The following is a 20155-nucleotide window of genomic DNA, read 5'->3' on the forward strand; positions in this document are numbered from 1 at the left end:
AAAAGGAACACTTGCTAAAATACATTTTTAAATAGTTGTATTACCCAGGCAATAAAACTTATAGAAAAGATAGAAAATACAAACAAAAAGAATAAAATAAAAATCAACCATAGTTACATCATTCAGAGTTATACTGTTACCATGTTGATATACAGACTTCGAAACATTTTTAAACATGTATTTTTTAAAAAATAAAAACTCAAATTGTAAAAGTGCTTCTGCTGCTACTGCTAGGTCACTTCAGTCGTGTCCGACTCTGTGCGACTCCGTAGACGGCAGCCTACCAGGCTCCCCCGTCCCTGGGATTCTCCAGGCAAGAACACTGGAGTGGGTTGCCATTTCCCTCTCCAATGCATGAAAGTGAAAAGTGAAAGTGCAGTCACTCAGTCGTGTCCGACTCTTCGCAACCCCATGACTGCAGCCTACCAGGCTCCTCCGTCCATGGGATTTTCCAGGCAAGAGTGCTTCACTTTTATTAAATTGTATTTTTATCAAACAAACATATATGCATCATTTAAAAGGTGAAAGTACCACAAAGCATATAACATAGTCCCTAGCCCTAACCCCACGTCCTGCTCTCCACTAGCAATTCTTTTTAACTTCTTTAACTGTTTCTTCTGACATTTACTCCTCTATTTCTAAACAGTATGTTTATACTGCTATTCCTTGATTTTTCATTTCAGACATTTACCTAATGACGTCCAACAATGGGATGAGCATTTAGTCTCTCTTTCTCTTCTCTCCCCGCTGAAGTCCCTTCATAATTCCCTTCCTTGCCCTCTCCTGCCAATCTGGTGATAGCATTCCAACTTTTGGTGAAATATTTAGGTTTCACTTTATTAAAACAGTGAAATCAGTATTCACAATTATTCTCCTTCTCTTTTTGTTATTAAAAATTCCACTGTGATGAATATTCTTACAATTAAATCATTTGCATATATCCATAAGTATATCTTTTAAGTCCTGTCAGAGTCCTAGAAGTGGAGTAATCCAACAGTATGTACATTTCTAAGGTTTTCTGATATTTACTTGAGCAACTTAGTGTTCAAAATAAGCAATGTCCTTGTCAGGTTAAAACTCACACAAAGATAAAAACACCACTGGATTTTAATCATCAGTCTCGTTAGGATTTGGTTGGGGAAAGGTATGAAACTGCTAGCACATGAGGTTCTATGCATATACTGATTTCAGTAATCCTTGTCACTTATATCTCAATCACCTGGGATAATAAAGAGCTGGCTACACAAAATGACAGACCTGAGAAATAAAAATAGGCAATTGGTTTGCTTTAATATATACACAGGTATATGCATATATAATAACCCACAAACACACACACTTTAATACTAACCTACTTATAACCATAGCAGTTATGACAGGCTCCCAGCCTGAGTGGAGAACTGTCCTTGTGGCTGGATGTTTGGCAGCTATTATAATCCAGATAGGAGTTAGAGCCAAGAAAACGACACCAACTAACGGAGGAATGTAGTAGTATGTCTCTAAAATTAGAAAAGACAACATTTCAATCTCTCTTCTAACCATGTAGCACATGTAAATATTAAAAGTTTGCCAGAAGATATATTATCAAACATACTCATGCTATATATATACTTTATATAAATTTCAATCAAACTGAAAACTATAGATAAGGTAAAAATGTTACATAATGTAACTGAAAACTAATATACTAATTCAACATTTATTGAAATAGTTACATGACCTAGAAGTGAACAAGAAGAAGAAAAACAACAGTTAAAAGACTTACTTGGCTCCTACCATTTACCAAGTACTGTGCTAAAAGCTCTGTGCTCATTATCTCACTTAATTTGTCCTTAAACGTATGAGGTAGAAACTCATTCCTACCTTATAAAGAAATGAGGCTTAGGAGTTTAAGAGTACATGCGTGTGTGTGTGCTCAGTTGCTTAGTCATGTCCAACTCTTTTCAACTCCCTGGACTGTAGCCCACCAGGCTCCTCAGTCCATGGAATTTCCCAGGCAAGAATACTGGCATGGGTTACCAGTCCCTTCTCCAGGGGATCTTCCTGACCCAGGGATTGAACCCTCATCTCCTGTATCTCCTGTACTGGCAGGTGGATTCTTAACCAATAAGCCACCTGGGAAGCCCCAAGAAATAGCAAAAATTGGGAGAAAAGGACATCTGTTTGACACCAAAGTTAGCGCTCTAATCGCCAAACTATACAGACCAACAGGATATTGTTTTTACCCATCAGCAACTTACAGCATATGCATTCCATAGAACACTGGCCAATCAATTGATAACAGATATCCTCCCCATCCTGAATAGTGTTACAAGCTCCAAAATAAAAATGAAATACTAGGTCTAATAAAGATAAATGCATTTCTTCACTGCAAAATTCCTCAGAACCTTCATTATGTCAAGACAGAATATAGTATACTATATTAACCACAGTTTGACCAGACTTCCTCATTTCATATCTGGATGTTACAACTTAACTTTGACAAGAAATTTAACTTCTATACACTTCTATTTCCTTATCTATAAAATGGCAAAATTTATAACTATTTCATGAGGTTATTATAAGTCTTAAGAGAATTAACTCACGTAATTGAACTACAATAGTGCCCTGGCACATAGCTAACATTTACTGAACACTTACTACCATCATAATCATCACTGCCATTAACATACTTTTATTTGTGACATACTTAGGTAACAGACTACCATGATTTTTTTAATACCTCTCGTGGTAGCCTGTCTTACTTGATCACAATTATCCTCTCCTCATTCTTGTTATGCTTTCCTAGAGAGTTCAGCAAAGCTTACTGACTTTGGCTTGGCTTGGCTTGCTTCGTATATGCTATCTCTGAGCAAAATCTAAAACGTGTTTTCAGAAATCACTGTAAGATTTACATATATATAGATAGATAATAAGCTGCTTTCAGGACACTGATGACTATTATTACAGTTCTGTGATCCCTGAGACAGGGGAAAGAAATGAGATAAGCCCTACAATAGCCTGAAGCACTGTACTGTGAAGTAGTGAACTGTCGCTCAGTTATGTCTGACTCTTTTGCGACCCCATGGACTGTCGCCTGCCAGGCTCCTCTGTCCACGGGATTTTCCAGGCAAGAATACCGGAGTGGGTTGTCATTTCCTTCTCCAAGGAATCTTCCTGACCCAGAGATTGAACCTACATCTCCTGCATTGCAGGTGGATTCTGTACTGTTGAGCCACTTTCTAACTAAAGACACATTTCAGACCACAGCTCAGAAAGAGAGAATTCTCTAGCAGAGTGGGTCTAAAGCAGCAGGAATTCACAGGGCAGAACACAGGAGAAGAGGAAGCTACTGGAGAAAGAGCTTGCAAACTGAACACCAAGCCATGCACGCATAGGGCGAACTCCACAAGGCTAGACTAAGAATAACGGGAGAGCTGTAAACTGAAAAATTCCCGAGTTTAAAAAGGGGTAGAAGTCATTTGAGATCTAACCCCTAGAGAAGAGAGCCTATTTGAACCCTGAAAACATTTAGTGAAGACCAGAGAAGGTCACTTCTTAGCAGTAGCACTAGTAGCACTAAAGAGTGAAGTCGCTCAGTCGTGTCCAGCTCTTTGCGACCCCATGGACTGTAGCCTACCAGGCTCCTCCGTCCATGGGATTTTCCAGGCAAGAGTACTGGAGTGCGCTGCAACTTCCTTCTCCAGGGGATCTTCCCAACCCAGGGATCAAACCTAGGTCTCCCGCACTGCAGGCAGACGCTTTACCTTCTGAGCCACCAGGGAAGCCCATTTGTTTATTTTTGTTTTTATTTCATTACACAATAGTGTAACGGCTATTATAAATCTATTCCAATGAAGCTTAAAGCCAAGCCTTGTAAGGCTCAAACTAATCCACAAATAGTTGCCTATAAGAACAAAGTCCATTAAAACTATAAGATGCTGATGAAAGAAATTGAAGGCAACATAGAACAGATGAAAAGATACACTGTGTTCTTGGACTGGAAGAACCAATATTGTTAAAAGGACCATACTACCCAAGGCAATCTATAGATTCAAAGTAATCCCTATCAAATTACCAATAGCATTTTCCACAAAACTAGAACAAAAAAATTTTATTTGTATGGAAACACAAAAGACCTCGAATAGCCAAAGCAATCCTGATAGCAGAACAAAGCTGAAAGAATCACACTCCCAGACTTCAGACTATACCACAATGTTACAGTAATCAAAAAAGTATGTTACTGGCACAAAAACAGACATATAGATCAATAGAACAGAATAGAAAGCCCAGAAATAAGCTCACGCATTTATGGCCAATTAATTTACAAGAAAGGAGGCAAGAATAAATAATGGAGAACAGTCTCTCCAATAAAGTGGTGCTTGGAAAACTGGACAGCTACATGTAAAAGAATGAAATTAGAACATTCTCTAACATCAGGCACAAAAACAAACTCAAAATGAATAAAGACCTAAATGGAAGACTGGATACTATAAAACTCCTAGAAGAAAACAGGCAGAACACTCTTTGACATATATTGCAGCAATATTTTTTTGGATCTGTCTCCCAGAGTAATGAAATAAAAACAAAAATAAACAAATGGGCCCTATTATAAACTTAAAAGCTTTTACACAACAAAGGAAATCATAAAGAAAATGAAAAGACAATCTTCAGAATGGAAGAAAATATTTGAAACTGATGCAACTGACAAGGGATTAATTTCTAAAATATACAAACAGCTCATACAGCTTAATATCCAAAACACACACAATGTAATCAAAAAATGGACAAAAGACCTAATAGACATTTCTTCAAAGAGATGACATACAGATGCTGCTGCTGCTGCTACTGCTAAGTCACTTCAGTAGTGTCTGACTCTGTGCGACCCCATGGACCGCAGCCCAACAGGCTCCTCTGTCCATGGGATTCTCCAGGCAAGAGTGCTGGAGTGGGTTGCCATTGCCTTCTCTGACATACATATGACCACATACTAATTATTAGAGAAATGCAAATCAAAACTGCAATGAGGTATCACCTCATACCAATCAGAATGGCCATTATCAAAAAAAATTATAAACAATTAATGCTGGAGAGAATGTGGAGAAAAAGGAACTTTTCTACACTGGTGGTAATGTTAAATTGGTATGGCCACTATGCAGAACTGTATGGTGTTTCCTTAAAAAAACTAGAAATAGAACTACCATATGATCCTGCAATTCCACACCTAGACATATACCCAGAGAAAATTCTAATTAAAAAAGATACATGCAACCCAGTGTTCACAGCAGCACTATTTATAACAGACAAGACATGGAAGCAACCTAAATGTCCATCAACAGATGAATGGATAAAGAAGATGTGATACATATATACAATGGACTATTGTATGGACTCAGCCATAAAAAGAATGAAATGATGTCATTTGCAGCAACATGGATGGATGTAGAGATTATCATATTAAGTTGAGATACAGAAAGACAAATGTCACATGATTTCACTTATATGTGGAATCCAAAGAAATGACACAAATGAACTTATTTACAGAAACAGACTGACACACATATGAAACAAACATGTTTACCAAAGAGAGGGGACGGGGGATACAGGAGAGAGATAAATTAGGAGCTTGATATCAATATACACACACTGCTGCTGCTGCTACTGCTGCTAAGTTGCTTCGGTTGTGTCCGACTCTGTGCAGCCCCGTGAACAGCAGCCCACTAGGCTCCTCTGTCCACGGGATTCTCTAGGCAAGAATACTGGAGTGGGTTGCCATTTCCTTCTCCCATACACATACTGCTGTGCATAAAACAGGAAAACAACAAAGACCTACTATATAGCACAGGGAACTATATTCAGCATCTTGTAATAACCTCTAATGGAGAAGAATCTGAAAAAGAACATCTGTATACATATATATGTATAACTGAATCACTTTGCTGTACACTTGAAACTAACATAACATTGTAAATTAACTACAGTTTTTATTAAAGCAAAAAAAAAAAGAACAAAGTCTAATACTTGGTAGGAAAAAGTCAAGCACTTAACATTACATTAATAATGTCTAACATCCAACCAAAGATTATTTTTAAGAGTTTGAAATTATATTTGGTTACATTTACAAACTTAGTCAAATACCCTGAGATATTCTACTTAGGCATTTCATTTATCTCACACAGGATTCCTAGTACTTAAAGTAATCTTGCTAAATCGAACAAATGTATAAATATGCTGAGTCTTATGTTTCCATAAATATTCATACAATGTATATAAACTTGGTAAGATTTCTATTTGACAATTATAAGGATAAATTAATAACATAATTATAAATTTTAAAATGGAATCAAAAGACTGACATGTTACTGTAATGGCTTAAGAAACAAGTATATTTAAAAATAAGTACTGCTTTGTTTGGAGAAGGAAATGGCAACCCACTCCAGTGTTCTTGCTTGGAGAATCCCAGGGACGGGGGAGCCTGGTGGGCTGCCGTCTATGGGGTCACACAGAATCGGACACGACTGAAGTGACTTAGCAGCAGCAGCAACTGCTTTGTTAGCATAAAATCATTCATACCATAATTTTGATTCTCAAATATTTTTAAACTGAGTTCTAAATCTCCTTAGGGTTAAAAGTTTGCCTACCCATTCTTGAAACAGTTGCATCATCTCAAGACATTTTTGGTAATATCATTCTAGCTGATAAAGCTTTTATTATTATCAGAGATTTTAGCTAAGACATTCCTGGATTTTTCTCAAGGATTCTAATACTTATTTTGTATAGTAGAGACTTCATAACTTAAAGACAGAGCTGATCTCATGGTCAAGGCAATGGCACCCCACTCCAGTACTCTTGCCTGGAAAATCCCATGGATGGAGGAGCCTGGTAGGCTGTAGTCCATGGGGTCGCTAAGAGTTGGACATGACTGAGTGACTTCCCTTTCACTTTTCACTTTCATTGGAGAAGGAAATGGCAACCCACTCCAGTGTTGTTGCCTGGAGAATCCCAGGGATGGGGGAGCCTGGTGGGCTTCCGTCAATGGGGTCGCACAGAGTCGGACACGACTGAAGCGACCTAGCAGCAGCAGCAGCCCTTTTCTGGCATTCTTCAACTGTTATTCATACACTTATCTTGGATTAAATCTTATATTTTATCATCTTCTTAAGATATTTAAAGATCTCCTCACCTATGATTAAGTGTTTGAATTAGAAATTCACTTTTTTCCAATCAGGTAGGAACAATTACTATAAATATTAAAGTAAAGCCCAAACAAATTTTATACCCATGGTTTTAGCTGGATTTGCCATCACATCTTCAAAATAATTATGCTAACAAAATTCATTAAATATTAAATATTTTCTTCCACTTGAAAGGATATGACTAATGCTACATATAGAGCAATTTTCTCCATAGTTTTTTAAAAGATGAAAACCTTTATTGGATGCATTCCCAGTTCTCCTTGCTAAGCCATTAGAAGAGATAAATAACATTCTAATTAAGAAGCATTGTTACTTCCTAAAACAACTAAGGTTGCCAACAATCTCTTTATAGACTTAAACAGAAAACTAAAAGCATTAAAACCCACTAACTACAAATGAAAAGAACTATCCTGCTAGGTCAGATCATCTTTGTATTTCATTTTCAGGTCAAGAGAGGAGCACCATGCCAGGCTTTCAATTTATTCTCAATAACAGATCTCTGGAAGGACATCTGAAGTTGAAAAAAACACTCACCATCCTAACTCCAGAATCACTGCCCTGAATTTTCAAAGAGGGGAAAGAATTTTTCAGGAAAGAAATAAAAAATGAGTGAGCAGTTTCTCAAAAAGTTAAAGACCTATCATATGACCTAGAACTTCCACTCCTAGGTATATACCAATAGAACAGCAAACATATGTTCACACAAAAATGTGTACAACAATGTTCAAAGTAGCATTATGCATAATAGCCAAAAAGTGGATGCAGCCCAGATGTTCATCTAATGGTAAATGGATAAACAAAATGTGATATATCCATACAATGGAGTATTATTCAGCCATATTACTAGTCCATATAATGAAATGTTATCTAGTACTACTTGGTATTCAGTACTGCTTCATGATAAAGCATGAACCTTAGAAACATACTAACAGAAGGAAATAGAATATAAAAGGTCACATATTGTATGATTCCATTTTTTGAAATGTCTAGAATAGGCAAATCCATAGAGACTGAAACTATATTAGTGGTTGCCAGTGCTGGGGACGGGTGGGGTGGAATAGGAAGTGACTGCTAAAGGTATTTTTTGGGGGAGGGTGATGAAAATGTTCCAGAATGAGATAATAGGTTTCATAATCTTATAAATATGACAAAAACTACTGAATTGTATACTTTTAAAGATGAATTGTATGATATGATTGAATTATATCTCAAGTTTTTAAAATTCCAACAATGAAAAAAAAAAGCAGGTGAAGGCTATATTCTTTAAAAATGTCAATGTTATAAAAGACAAAGAACATACACATAGTCATAGAGGAAGATGGACAGAATAAAAGATAAAGTAACATAGCTAAAGTAGTCCAAATTGCTATAATTCCACTTAACTGTCACACATAACTGCCATCTTTTTTTTTCTGGCCATGTCACAGGACATGTGGAATCTTAGTTCCCCAACCAGGGATCAAACCCGTGCCCCTACAGTGGAAGCTCAGAGTCTCAACCATTGCACTACCAAGGAAGCCCCAAAATTGCCATGTTTTTTATTCACAGCTTTACTGTTTCTAGAGATTAGCATGTGGATGTCTTTGAGGACAATCATTATTCAGCCTACCATACTACCCATTTATGATATACCCAGAAATCAAGGCAAAATATTATTTTTGAGCAGGATCATTTAGATGTATTTGATTTTGAAAGCTAGACACTTTTAGATTTTGATATTAATGCAGAAGTTCCTGTTTGGCTCTTAATCAGTTTCTCTTGCTGCTTGTGTCATTAGTGAAGTCTCTAAGTCGTGTCTGACTCTTTGCGACCCCATAGACTGTAGCCTACCAGGCTCCTCTGTCCATGGGATTTTCCAGGCAATAGTACTGGAGAGGATTGCCATTTCCTTCTCCAGGGGATCTTCCGAACCCAGGGCTCGAACCTGGGTCTCCCGCATTGTAGACAGATGCTTTACCGTCTCAGCCACCAGTAATTCTTTAATATTATGACATTTGTAAAACACCAAATAAATCTGGATGTCATAATATTAAAGAATTATATTTAGAATAAGGCAAAGGGGGCTCTGCAGATGTGACTAAATCAAGCATTTTGAAATAGGGAGCCCTAATGTAATCACAGGTGTCCTTTAAGGCAGGAAGTAGAGAGGAATTTGACTACAGAAGACACAATGTGACCACAGAAGTAGAGATCAGTAACATGGCTGCAAGCCAAGGAATGTTAGTAGCTACCAGAAGATGGAATATTTCCCTTTGAAACTTTCAGAAGGAACAAGCCCTGCTGATGCCTTGATTTTAGCCCTGAAAAACAAGTATCTTGAACTTTGGCCACCAGAGCAGTAAGAAAATTAATTTCTATTGTTTTAAGCCACAGGTTGTGGTAATGTGTTACAGCAACAATGGAACTGAACACGGGCCTATAGAAAAAATGTGAAATTTTAAGCCTAAAAAGTATTTGTATACATTAATACTGATCCCATGATAAACTACAGAAAGGTAATGATTAACATAGCTAAAGTAGTCCAAATTGCTATAATTCCATTTAACTGTCACACATAACTGCCATCTTTTTTTTTTTTTTTTTTTTCTGGCCATGTCACATGACATGTGGGATCTTAGTTCCCCAACCAGGGATCAAACCTGTGCCCCCTACAGTGGAAGTTCAGAGTCTCAACCATTGCACCACCAAGGAACCCCTAAAATTGCCATCTTTTTTATTCACAGCTTTCATGTTTTATTAGATTGTTGGTAGTGTTTGCTGGGAGAAATATCAATAACCTCAGATATGCAGATGACACCACCCTTATGGCAGAAAGTGTAGAAGAACTAAAGAGCCTCTTGATGAAAGTGAAAGAGGAGAGTGAAAAAGTTGGCTTAAAACTCAACATTCAGAAAACTAAGATCATGGCATCTGGTCCCATCACTTTATGGCAAATAGATGGGGAAACAGTGGAAACAGTGACAGACTTTATTTTCTTGGGCTCCAAAATCACTGCAGATGGTGACTGCAGCCATGAAATTAAAAGACACTTACTCCTTGGAAGAAAAGTTAAGATCAACCTAGACAGCAATTTAAAAAGCAGAAACTTGCCAACAAAGGTCCGTCTAGTCAAAGCTATGGTTCTTCCAGCAGTCATGTATGGATGTGAGAGTTGGATTATAAGGAAAGCTGAGCACTGAAGAATTGATGCTTTTGAACTGTGGTGTTGGAGAAGACTTTTGAGAGTCCCTTGGACTGCAAGGAGATCCAACCATTCAATCCTAAAGGAAATCAGTCCTGAATATTCATTGGAAGGACTGATGCTGAAGCTGAAACTCCAATACATTGGCCACCTGATGCGAAGAATTGACTCATTTGAAAAGACCCTGATGCTGGGAAAGATTGAAGGCAGGAGGAGAAGGGGACAACAGAGGATGAGATGGTTGGATGGCATTACCGACTCAATGGACATGAGTTTGGGTAAACTCTGGGAGTTGGTGATGGACAGGGATACCTGGCGTGCTGCAGTCCATGGGGTCGCAAAGAGTTGGACACGACTGAGTGACTGAACTGAACTGGTGGTGTTTTGCAACTATTATTACATAGTTTCATTAATGAAATGAAGTTAAATTTACTCAGTCATGTCTGACTCTGCAACCCCATGGACAATACAGTCCATGGAATTCTCCAGGCCAAAATACCGAGTGGGTAACCTTTCCCTTCTCCAGGGGATCTTTCCAACCCAGGGATCGAACCCAGGTCTCTTGCATTACAGGCGGATTCTTTACCAGCAGAGCCACAAGGGAAGCCCAGTTTCATTAACAGCACTCCTTATTTTCACCCTAAATCCTTCCTAAATATGTAGCTGCTATGAGTGACATTTTTATATGTTAGCTGTTTGTGTGTGAATAACAAATAAATGGGCATGGAAAGTTGGAAATAATTTTTAAAATGCCCTTTATAATAGTCATCAGAATTTTCTCACTAAACGGCCCTTATAGGAGTCACTCTAAACTGGGGATGTTCAGGACTAAAGAACTCTGTATAAGAGTGACATGCACAATGATATTAGATTCTACTCACACCACATCAAGGCAGTGATACTCTAGAATGTTTTGTAAATACATTACAGGTGGCCTCCCCATTAGTCTCCACAGGACCCAAGTAACAACCTGAGGCTATTACTGTTCTTAGAGCTTATTTCTTCTTAAGCCATCTTTCTAAAGTTAAAATGAGCCAACATTTTGCTGCTCAGATCTTGCCTGAAAAGAGAAAAGCTGATAATTTTTCCAATCAGTATACACATTGTGCATACAAGAATTATATAACCACATAGTTTGGAGAAGGAAATGGCAACCCACTCCAGTGTTCTTGCCTGGAGAATCCCAGGGATGGGTGAGCCTGCTGGGCTGCCGTCTCTGGGGTCACACAGAGTCGGACACGACTGAAGTGACTTAGCAGCAGTAGCAGAAAAAAAGAGTGTTTAAAATCCTTTAAAAATTATGCAGTCAAGAAAAAGAAAAGGCAACAATCATTGTGAACAGCTATTTCTGTTACTGGCCCAACTTTAGACGCTTTTAATAGCTTTTTAAAGGATGAAGTGACTTAGCACACAATAGCTTTTAAAGACTGCTACATATTTTTATACACACTAAAAAGTATTAGCTTCTCAATCATGTCCGACTCTGTGACCCCATGGATTATAGCCTGCCAGGCTCCTCTGTCCATGGGATTCTCCAGGCAAGAATACTGCAGTGGTTTGCCATCCCCTTCTCCAGGGGATCTTTCCAACCCAGGGATCAAACCCATGTCTCTTACATCTCCTGCACTGGCAGACAGGTTCTTTACACTAAGTGCCACCTGGGAAGCCCCTGATATATACACTACCAGGTGTAAAATAGATAGCTAGTGGGAAGCTGCTGTATAGCAGAGGGAGCTCAGCTCAGTGCTCTCTGATGACCTAGAGGAATGGGATGGGGGCTCAAGAGGGACAGGATATACGTTTGTTAGTTGCTCAGTCATGTCCGACTCTTTGCGACCCCATGGAGTGTAGCCCACCAGACTCCTCTGTCCATAGAATTCTCCAGGCAAAATACTTGTATACATAGCCATTCTCTTCTCTAGGAGATCTTCCCAACCCAGGGATTGAACCCATGTCTCCTGCATTGCGGGCAGATTCTTTCCCCTCTGAGTTAAGAGGGAAGACCTGCTATATATACATACAGACACATATAGCTGATCCACTTTGTTGTACAGCACAAACTAACACAACTTTGTAAAGCAATTATATCCCAATAAAAAAGGTTACTATGTTTAAACATTACTGTATGAATAAATAAATGCCTTTATATTTTCTCTGCAAGTCAAATCTAAGCATATCATAATCTAGAGCTTAGATTACACTGTACTTTCTGCTAAGGCAGTATACCCTTCCAATAACTTCCGTATACTATGTCTTCTCTAAAAGGATCATTTTTTTTTTCATTACAATCTATTATGTTATTGGGTAGGTACTGTGGCAAAGTCATTCAGAGGGATATCTGTCCTCCGTTTTCCATATATAACACCACTTCCTTAATAATTTCTACACACATTAACTGGATAGCTTTCAAAAAGAATAAAGCATGTGATGAAGTGCTATTTATTTAACACTCATTATGTATACAATATATGGGGTCTACAAAACAAATACATAAAATAAAGACAGTTTTGTCCTTCCTTTATACCTTTATAAGGGAAGACACATTTACTTTAAAAGCTATAATGACTGGCCAAGTGTAAAGAATGTCTTAAGAGAAATGTCAATAACATGCTATAGGAATTCAGGGGAGAAAAGTTTACCTAAGATTAGGGAAATCTATTAATTTAGTACTGCAAAATGACGATTCTGATTGACCTTCAGGGAGAGGAGGGGGATAACATAAGAAAGAAACGACAAAAAACACCAGCATGTATGAGAATCAGTAAATGTTGGAGTTTGGCTGGAATATAAGAAAGGGAGGGGCGGCTGGGAGCTTGAGAAGGTTAAGTCTCCAAGAGGCCTGAACACCAGGCTTAAACTCCAACTCTGTTCACTAAGCAATGGAGGCTTCCCCAGGGCTGTGACAAAATAAACTCAGGAAGAGTAAACAAAGCTTAGTTTCTTTTGTCTTGTTTGTTTTGGAGGACTGGATAGGCGGGAAGGGGGGAAATTTCATATTTACTTCAGGCATCAGAAATCAGCACATTTTATTGGGAGCGAAAGAAAGGTAGCGCATTGAATGACTGTGGAGTGAGTCTTCGTACACATGCCAAAGCCCACAGACCACCAGGGGAGCTAGTCAAAGTCATTTCCGAATATCCAAAACTCTTAAGTGGGGAGTCAAGTGAGACTTCTCGGTGTTCGGTTCTTTCATAGCCACACAATTCACGGCCTCTATTTACAACCAAAGCCTATGGTTGCCATGAAACCCTCTTTTTATCTCTAAAGACTGCTAAGTGTTTCCAATATATAATAGTTCAGGAATTAAACCTTTGTTTCCTAGAGGTAGGCATCCCACTCGGCAACATGAGGGGATCTTGGAATTTTTTAAAATTAATTTATTTTAATTGGATGCTAATCACTTTACAATATTGTGGTGGTTTTTGCCATACACTGACATGAATCAGCCACGGGTGTACATGTGTCCCCACTGTCTGTGCCCATTTCTAACCTCTGTTCAGAACACCCTCAGTACTAGGATTCCAACTGCTGGTGCTACGAGGCCCCCTAGTGCTCATAATGCAAACAGTGACTTCAGAAACACCTTCAAATTAACCGGAATCAATCAGCAGCCCATTAAAACCATATCATTTTAAGGAATCAAAATGATACTGACGAAGCATAAAAGATTCTGTTTTAATGAATTCATCTTGAATAATGATGCGTCAACTTTCAGAACACAGGCCTAGAAAAGTCTAAGCAATATTTGATAATAAAACTATTTTTCAAAATTATGATCTATACTATTATCATTATATTTCACTTTTTATTTCCTGACTTAAACACTATTGTATCATCTATAACACTCAAGATACTAAAATTTTTAGAGAATAACACACTTTTATTAAGTATTTTGTAAGGAGAGTTTACCACTTGTATAATTTTTAGAAATAAATTTAAAAAGTGAGATTTTCCTCATATGAAATATCATAATATTTAGTCTGTCTCATTATAATAACTGTCACAGTTATAGTAACATTCTTCAATGGCTTTAACTGGGGAGACACCCTGGTATTTAGCAGGCAGCTGAGAAATGTGTTACAAATTACTTCACAGTAATTTGAATACTCAAGGGTACAAATACTATACCTTTATCTGTTATGGGAACAAGATCTTATATTTGGGTCCTTGATCATTTATTGTCTTCTACCTTACAACACGTAGACACATCTTATCTTCCAAAAGAGAATTTTCCTTGAATATATACATCGTCTTAATGAGTACTGCTTTTTATATCACTCATTATATAATGTAAGGTAATTTTATATACTAAATGAAGCTTCTCTTGATATCCCCAAAGGTAGCAGAAAATCACTGCCTTGGTTAGGTTAAAGCTCTTTCTTTAGTTCAAAAACATTTATCTGAGATTCTGACTTCTTCAAACCAAATGTACTTTTAGACTTATTCTAAAGTATACCATAAATCTGTCTAGAATCCATGAAAATATATGAGGATATGTGAATATATGTTTGCTTCTGGTTTGGCTGATAAACTACCTTTCTCTCTTTTTGTATTACTGTGGTTTTATATTTTCTTTAAATTTTTTTAAAAATTTGGCATCTAAAAAAATGAAACTACAATCAACTTTTAGGACTAAATGTATGTTCACAAATCATATACATTTACATTGACAATAGTTCCGGAGTATAAATTTGCATTAAAACAATTCATTAGATTCTATAAATACCCAATAACTATTATCAGGAATTGCATATATAACTTCAAATACCCACAACACTCAGGCTAATTTTCATGGTGATTTTTCAGCTGCTATTATTAATTGCCACACTGGTTTCTGATATGGGGGAAAATCACTAAATTTCAAGCACAACCTTATGCTCTGAGACAACAGTGCAACATGTTTCAGAATCCTGTGGGTTGATGCCTCAGCGCTACACATTCAGAGGAGAGAATTCAAAGACTATGATAGACTTGCATTCAACCTTCACATAACCTCTATGACCCTCAGTTTTCTCATCTGAAATCAGAGATGATATTCCTTATCTTTTAGAGTGTTAAGATTCTTTATGAAGGAAGAAGTATGTGATAACCTCAACATATAGTAAGTGTACAGCAAGTAGCAGTGATTGTTCTAATCAGCCTCAACCACAGTTCCAACACAGATGAAGGCCACTGTGAGTCATGATATTGCTGCAACAATATTTATTTAAAGAGACTCTGAATAACGCATTATATTTAATTTCAGGTCAACTTACCAAGACAGGAGTACAAACCCTGACTTATCCAAGCTAATATGGCAAGAGTTATAAGGTCACCAAAACTAGCAGCAATGGGTGTAGCAACATTATCAGGGTTTATACCAGTCTTCTTTGAGCCAACGATAACCCCAACCATTATTATTCCTAGGGGAAAAAAAAAGTTAATTACTTTTTGTGCTATGGTTTAAAGAAAATCCATTCCCCTAAACACTGAAGTACACACACTAGACAAACAGCGCATCAGTTCCCGTTAGGCTGCTTAGATAAGCTGACTAAAGCAAACAAAACATTTTACTTGAATGTTTTGGTAAAGTGTCTTTCAACAAATTCCAAGTAGGGATCACAAAAGATGTGAGAAGTTCAGTGTTGCATTTAGAGACCTGAAAGGCTACTGTAAAATAACATTAAAGTTTCCAATTTAGTAACATGCATGTCTTGGATGTAATGTATTCATGTGTACAAAGCCAAAGATTTTATTTTAACCCTCAAATAAAGTATGAAAATGTCAAAGAAAGGTGAGTTATATTTACACATATAGCAACTGAGAAGGAGGCCAACAAAACCAGATTTGTTTACACAGAGGTAGCCAGAAATGCTTGCCCCATTTTTTATTAAAAAGTGTTGAAGTATTAGGAAGAGAAGAGTAATTAAATTTTGAACACTGGAGGTCAGAATACAAGAAGCAGTGTTTGTACAGGATATTCTTAAACCCCAAAGTTTCTGTCTATAAACCTACAACAACAGAAGATGAAAATGTGACTGGGTTCTTGTACATTTAAATCCTCATATTCTCGAATATAGAAATGGGAGAAAAATGGTAACATCATATCTACACCATACTGGACAGATTTTCTCATGCCAACATTTTAAGAGGATGCAGTACAGAGAAAATTTAAGATTAGTTAATTTACATGCTAAGCATAAATTAAATCCTTGCTTAAGGTCACACAGCTTGTAACAGTGTTTTTCCTACTACCCATAAGGCCGAAATTATTAAAAGTATAAATTTTGTCTTGGTTCAATGCCTCACATCTTATATTCTGGAGGCTTTTTCAATCTATGGACCTACCTTTCCCATAATATCATTGTAAATAGGAAAAAAAAAACATAGCAGGAAAACATTTAAATGTATATTACAATAATTATTCAAGATGTAATCATATAATTTTTTTTTCAAAATTAGTACATTTAAAAATCAATGTGGAAAGTTCTCCTATGACAGAATGCTATTTAACTTTTCAGCTGAAAACAAGTTATTTTGCCATCATGGACCAGTGAAAAGAGTTGGGAGTCAAGAAACAGGTTTTAAATCTGATTTTTATGTTCATAAGCTTATGAAATTATATAAGCCTACTTACCTAAGTCAGTTTTCTCACCTACAAAAGGTGGTTCAATACCATCTGCTCTACATATATAAAGGTCAAGTTACTAAAAAATTGGAATATACATTATTCAAAATAAAGGTGTAGACATATATTTTTTAAATCTGAATTTTAAAGTTTTAAAAATCCCAGGCAATACAGATACTTGTTAGTCTGAAATTTTTCAAACAATTCTTTCTAAATGAAACTAGAGAGAAAACAGAAGCAATTGAGTCTAAAGTAATAGTGTTAATGCTTTAACACTTTTTCTTACTGGAAATCAATTTTCCAATAGCATAACTTCACTCTGCTTTACCCGTGTTAACATCAGTCAATTCCAGTAATTCTATATAAAGACAAGATACTACCCTTGGTATAATTTGAGTACTAAAACAAAATGCTTGAAAATATTTTTGTAGTCAGGTCTTAATTTTAATAAGAGCTTCTAAATTATTAGAAAAGAAAGAAAGTGAAGTCGCTCAGTTGTGTCTGACTCTTTCCAACCCCATGGACTGTAGCCTGCCAGGCTCCTCCACCCACAGTATTTTCTAGGCAAGAATACTGCAGAGGGTTGCCATTTCCTTCTCCAGGGGAATCTTCCCAACCCAGGGATCGAACCCGGGTCTCCTGCATTGCAGGCAGACTCTTTACAGTCTGAGCCACCAAATTATCAGAATCTAGCCCCAAAAGTTACCTTCATTGTATGAGATCACCTGATATGAGAGTATTCCATTTTTAACCTTGCTGGTGATATAAAATGAGAAGATGGCAATTATAAATAAAAATTAACAAGTCTTTATGATTATGATTCCATAATCTAGTTCTCTAGTGTGAAGTTCATATAAATAAATCAATATAAAAATGGTGTCCCAACTAAAAAACCTTCTGGCTATTTAACATTCTATAGCCAACAATATGCTATGTTAAGCATATGGTTATACTTCTACTGCCACAGACAGTAAAGGAATTTTTTCTGAAATCTGAAACTTCAAAAAATTTTAACAGAGGGACAGCTTTTGAAATCTAGAATTCCTGGAATACTTGTTACTCAAATGACAAGCTAGCAAATCTTCTGCATGATTTCCAGAAAGGAGCGTCTCAATTAATTTAACTTACAGAGACAAATAAAATCTCTAGGCTATTTTCCTGGTCTTGTTTGGGAGCTGTACCAGGGGACCTAAAGCCTGGACACAACCTTATGAAGCTTGCTCTGTATGCTAAGGTTTACATGTGATACATATAAATATATCTGAAATAAGCTATTTGAAAAGTTGTAGATAACTTTTCTCTGTTTTTTTAAAATAATGAAAAAATATCAGTTAAGTAAAAATAGCTAACATGGAAAATGAATAATTAGAAAGTAGAGATTGCAGAGTAGACACTGAAATTTACTTACCCTGCAGGAGCGATGCAATGAAGGCAGTTGCTACACTGCTAGAGCACAGAAGTATGGAATGATCAAGATAGTATTTTCCCTCTGGAATCCAGCCCAATATAATTGCTGCCACAGCTGCTAGGAAGCCAACTACTGTTGCTTGAACCTTAAAAAAATATTTAATAAAACCCAACTGAATTATTCATTGAGAAAACACATTTTTTTAATTTGATGATGTCGATAGGCATATAAGGAGTCAAAAGAAAGTATTATATATGGTAACTGAGCTGCCTTACCTTTTGAAGAAGGTACTACATTTTAGTTTTACTATTCCCTAAGCTAGTGGGTTCTCAAAATGCCCTGATCTGGTAGCAGTAGGTATGGAATGGGGTTTAGGAATGTATTTTTAACAAGCATCTTAAGTGACTTTGGTGGTGAAATCCATAGATCATCTAAGAAAATACCAACCTTAAGACTGAAAAGTACCCAATCCACGTAGCTTAAGTCTGACTCTTGAGGCAGTATTGGCAGGAGACTGAATTCTATAATCAAATGATAAGGGTTTCATTCCTAGCTATACACTTAATCTGTGGTAAGTTATTCAACAAGCATTAATTTAGGGTCTACTATATACAGGTGCTCTGCCTGGTGTTAGGCTACAGCAGTGGTCAAAACAAATTTATTCCCTGCTCTCATAGAGCTCCTGGTCAATGGGAGAGGCAGACATTAAAAAATAACCTCACAAACAGCTATTAAAAACTTCAGCTCCGAATCTGAAAAATGGTAATATTGAACATGGAAGGGTTATTTTGTATTTAAATGAATTACATGAATATATAAAGTACTTTCCACAGTGAAAGTGGAAAGCACAAAGCAACCCTCAAAAAAAAAAAAAAAAAAGCAACTAAAAAAAGTCACACTGTGAACTCTTAGAATCACATTAGACGAATGCTAGAACCAAAAGAAACCCTAAAGGCACCTCTAGTTCACTTATTCTTTTTGTGTTTGTGTCATGGACTCCTTTGACAATCTGGTGAAAGTTTTATAGATTCTTCTCTTCATGAAAACACCATGCAGTCAAAATTTTGAGCAGAATTTCTGTGTGCTCAGAGACTCTCTGAAGCTAATCCATGTACTGAAATCAGGGCTCCAGATGAAAAACCCAAGTATTCTGATTTTGTCATAGAGTAAATTAATGGAAAAGCCAGGCTAGCAAGTTCAGATAGTCTGGATTCTAGCCCCAGATCTTTCATTGCAGCAGATTTAGTGCTGAGCTGCAAGCATCACTATGCTAGTACCAGTTGTTAAGATACTTCAGCATTCTGATCCTGGTTCAGTTCAGTTCAGTTGCTCAGTCATATTCGACTCTTTGTGACCCCATGAACTGCAGCACAGCAGGCCTCCCCGTCCATCTCCAACTCCCAGAGTCCACCCAAACCCATGTCCATTGAGTCAGTGATGCCATCCAATCATCTTATCCTCTGTCGTCCCCTTCTCCTGCCCTCAATCTTTCCCAGCATTAGGGTCTTTTCAAATGAGTCAGTTCTTCCCATCAGGTGGCCAAAGTATTGGAGTTTCAGCTCCAACATCAGTCCATCCAATGAACACTCAGGACTGATCTGCTTTAGGATGGACTGGCTGGATCTCCGTGCAGTCAAAGGGACTCTCAAGAGTCTTCTCCAACACCACAGTTCAAAAGCATCAATTCTTTGGCGCTCAGCTTTCTTTTTAGTCCAACCCTCACATCTATACATGACTACTGAAAAAACCATAGCCTTGACTAGACAGACCTTTGTGGACAAAGT

General features: G+C 37.2%; 1 protein-coding gene across 6 annotated transcripts in view; it reads right to left on the reverse strand.

The window, feature by feature from the left end:
* SLC41A2 (solute carrier family 41 member 2) overlaps positions 1-20155 on the reverse strand; it is a 145200-nt gene that overhangs the window by 41939 nt on the left and 83106 nt on the right. For all 6 annotated transcript variants that reach the window (XM_019961222.2, XM_019961228.2, XM_019961227.2 and 3 more), the window contains 3 exons: positions 18372-18516; positions 15612-15758; positions 1352-1499 (listed from right to left, as the gene is read on the reverse strand). In XM_019961222.2, the coding sequence (XP_019816781.1) occupies positions 1352-1499; positions 15612-15758; positions 18372-18516 (440 nt within the window). The remainder of the gene's footprint in view (positions 1-1351; positions 1500-15611; positions 15759-18371; positions 18517-20155) is intronic.

The sequence above is a fragment of the Bos indicus genome, chromosome 5 (genome assembly GCF_029378745.1).
Source record: "Bos indicus isolate NIAB-ARS_2022 breed Sahiwal x Tharparkar chromosome 5, NIAB-ARS_B.indTharparkar_mat_pri_1.0, whole genome shotgun sequence".
NCBI classification, from domain to species: Eukaryota; Metazoa; Chordata; class Mammalia; order Artiodactyla; family Bovidae; genus Bos; species Bos indicus.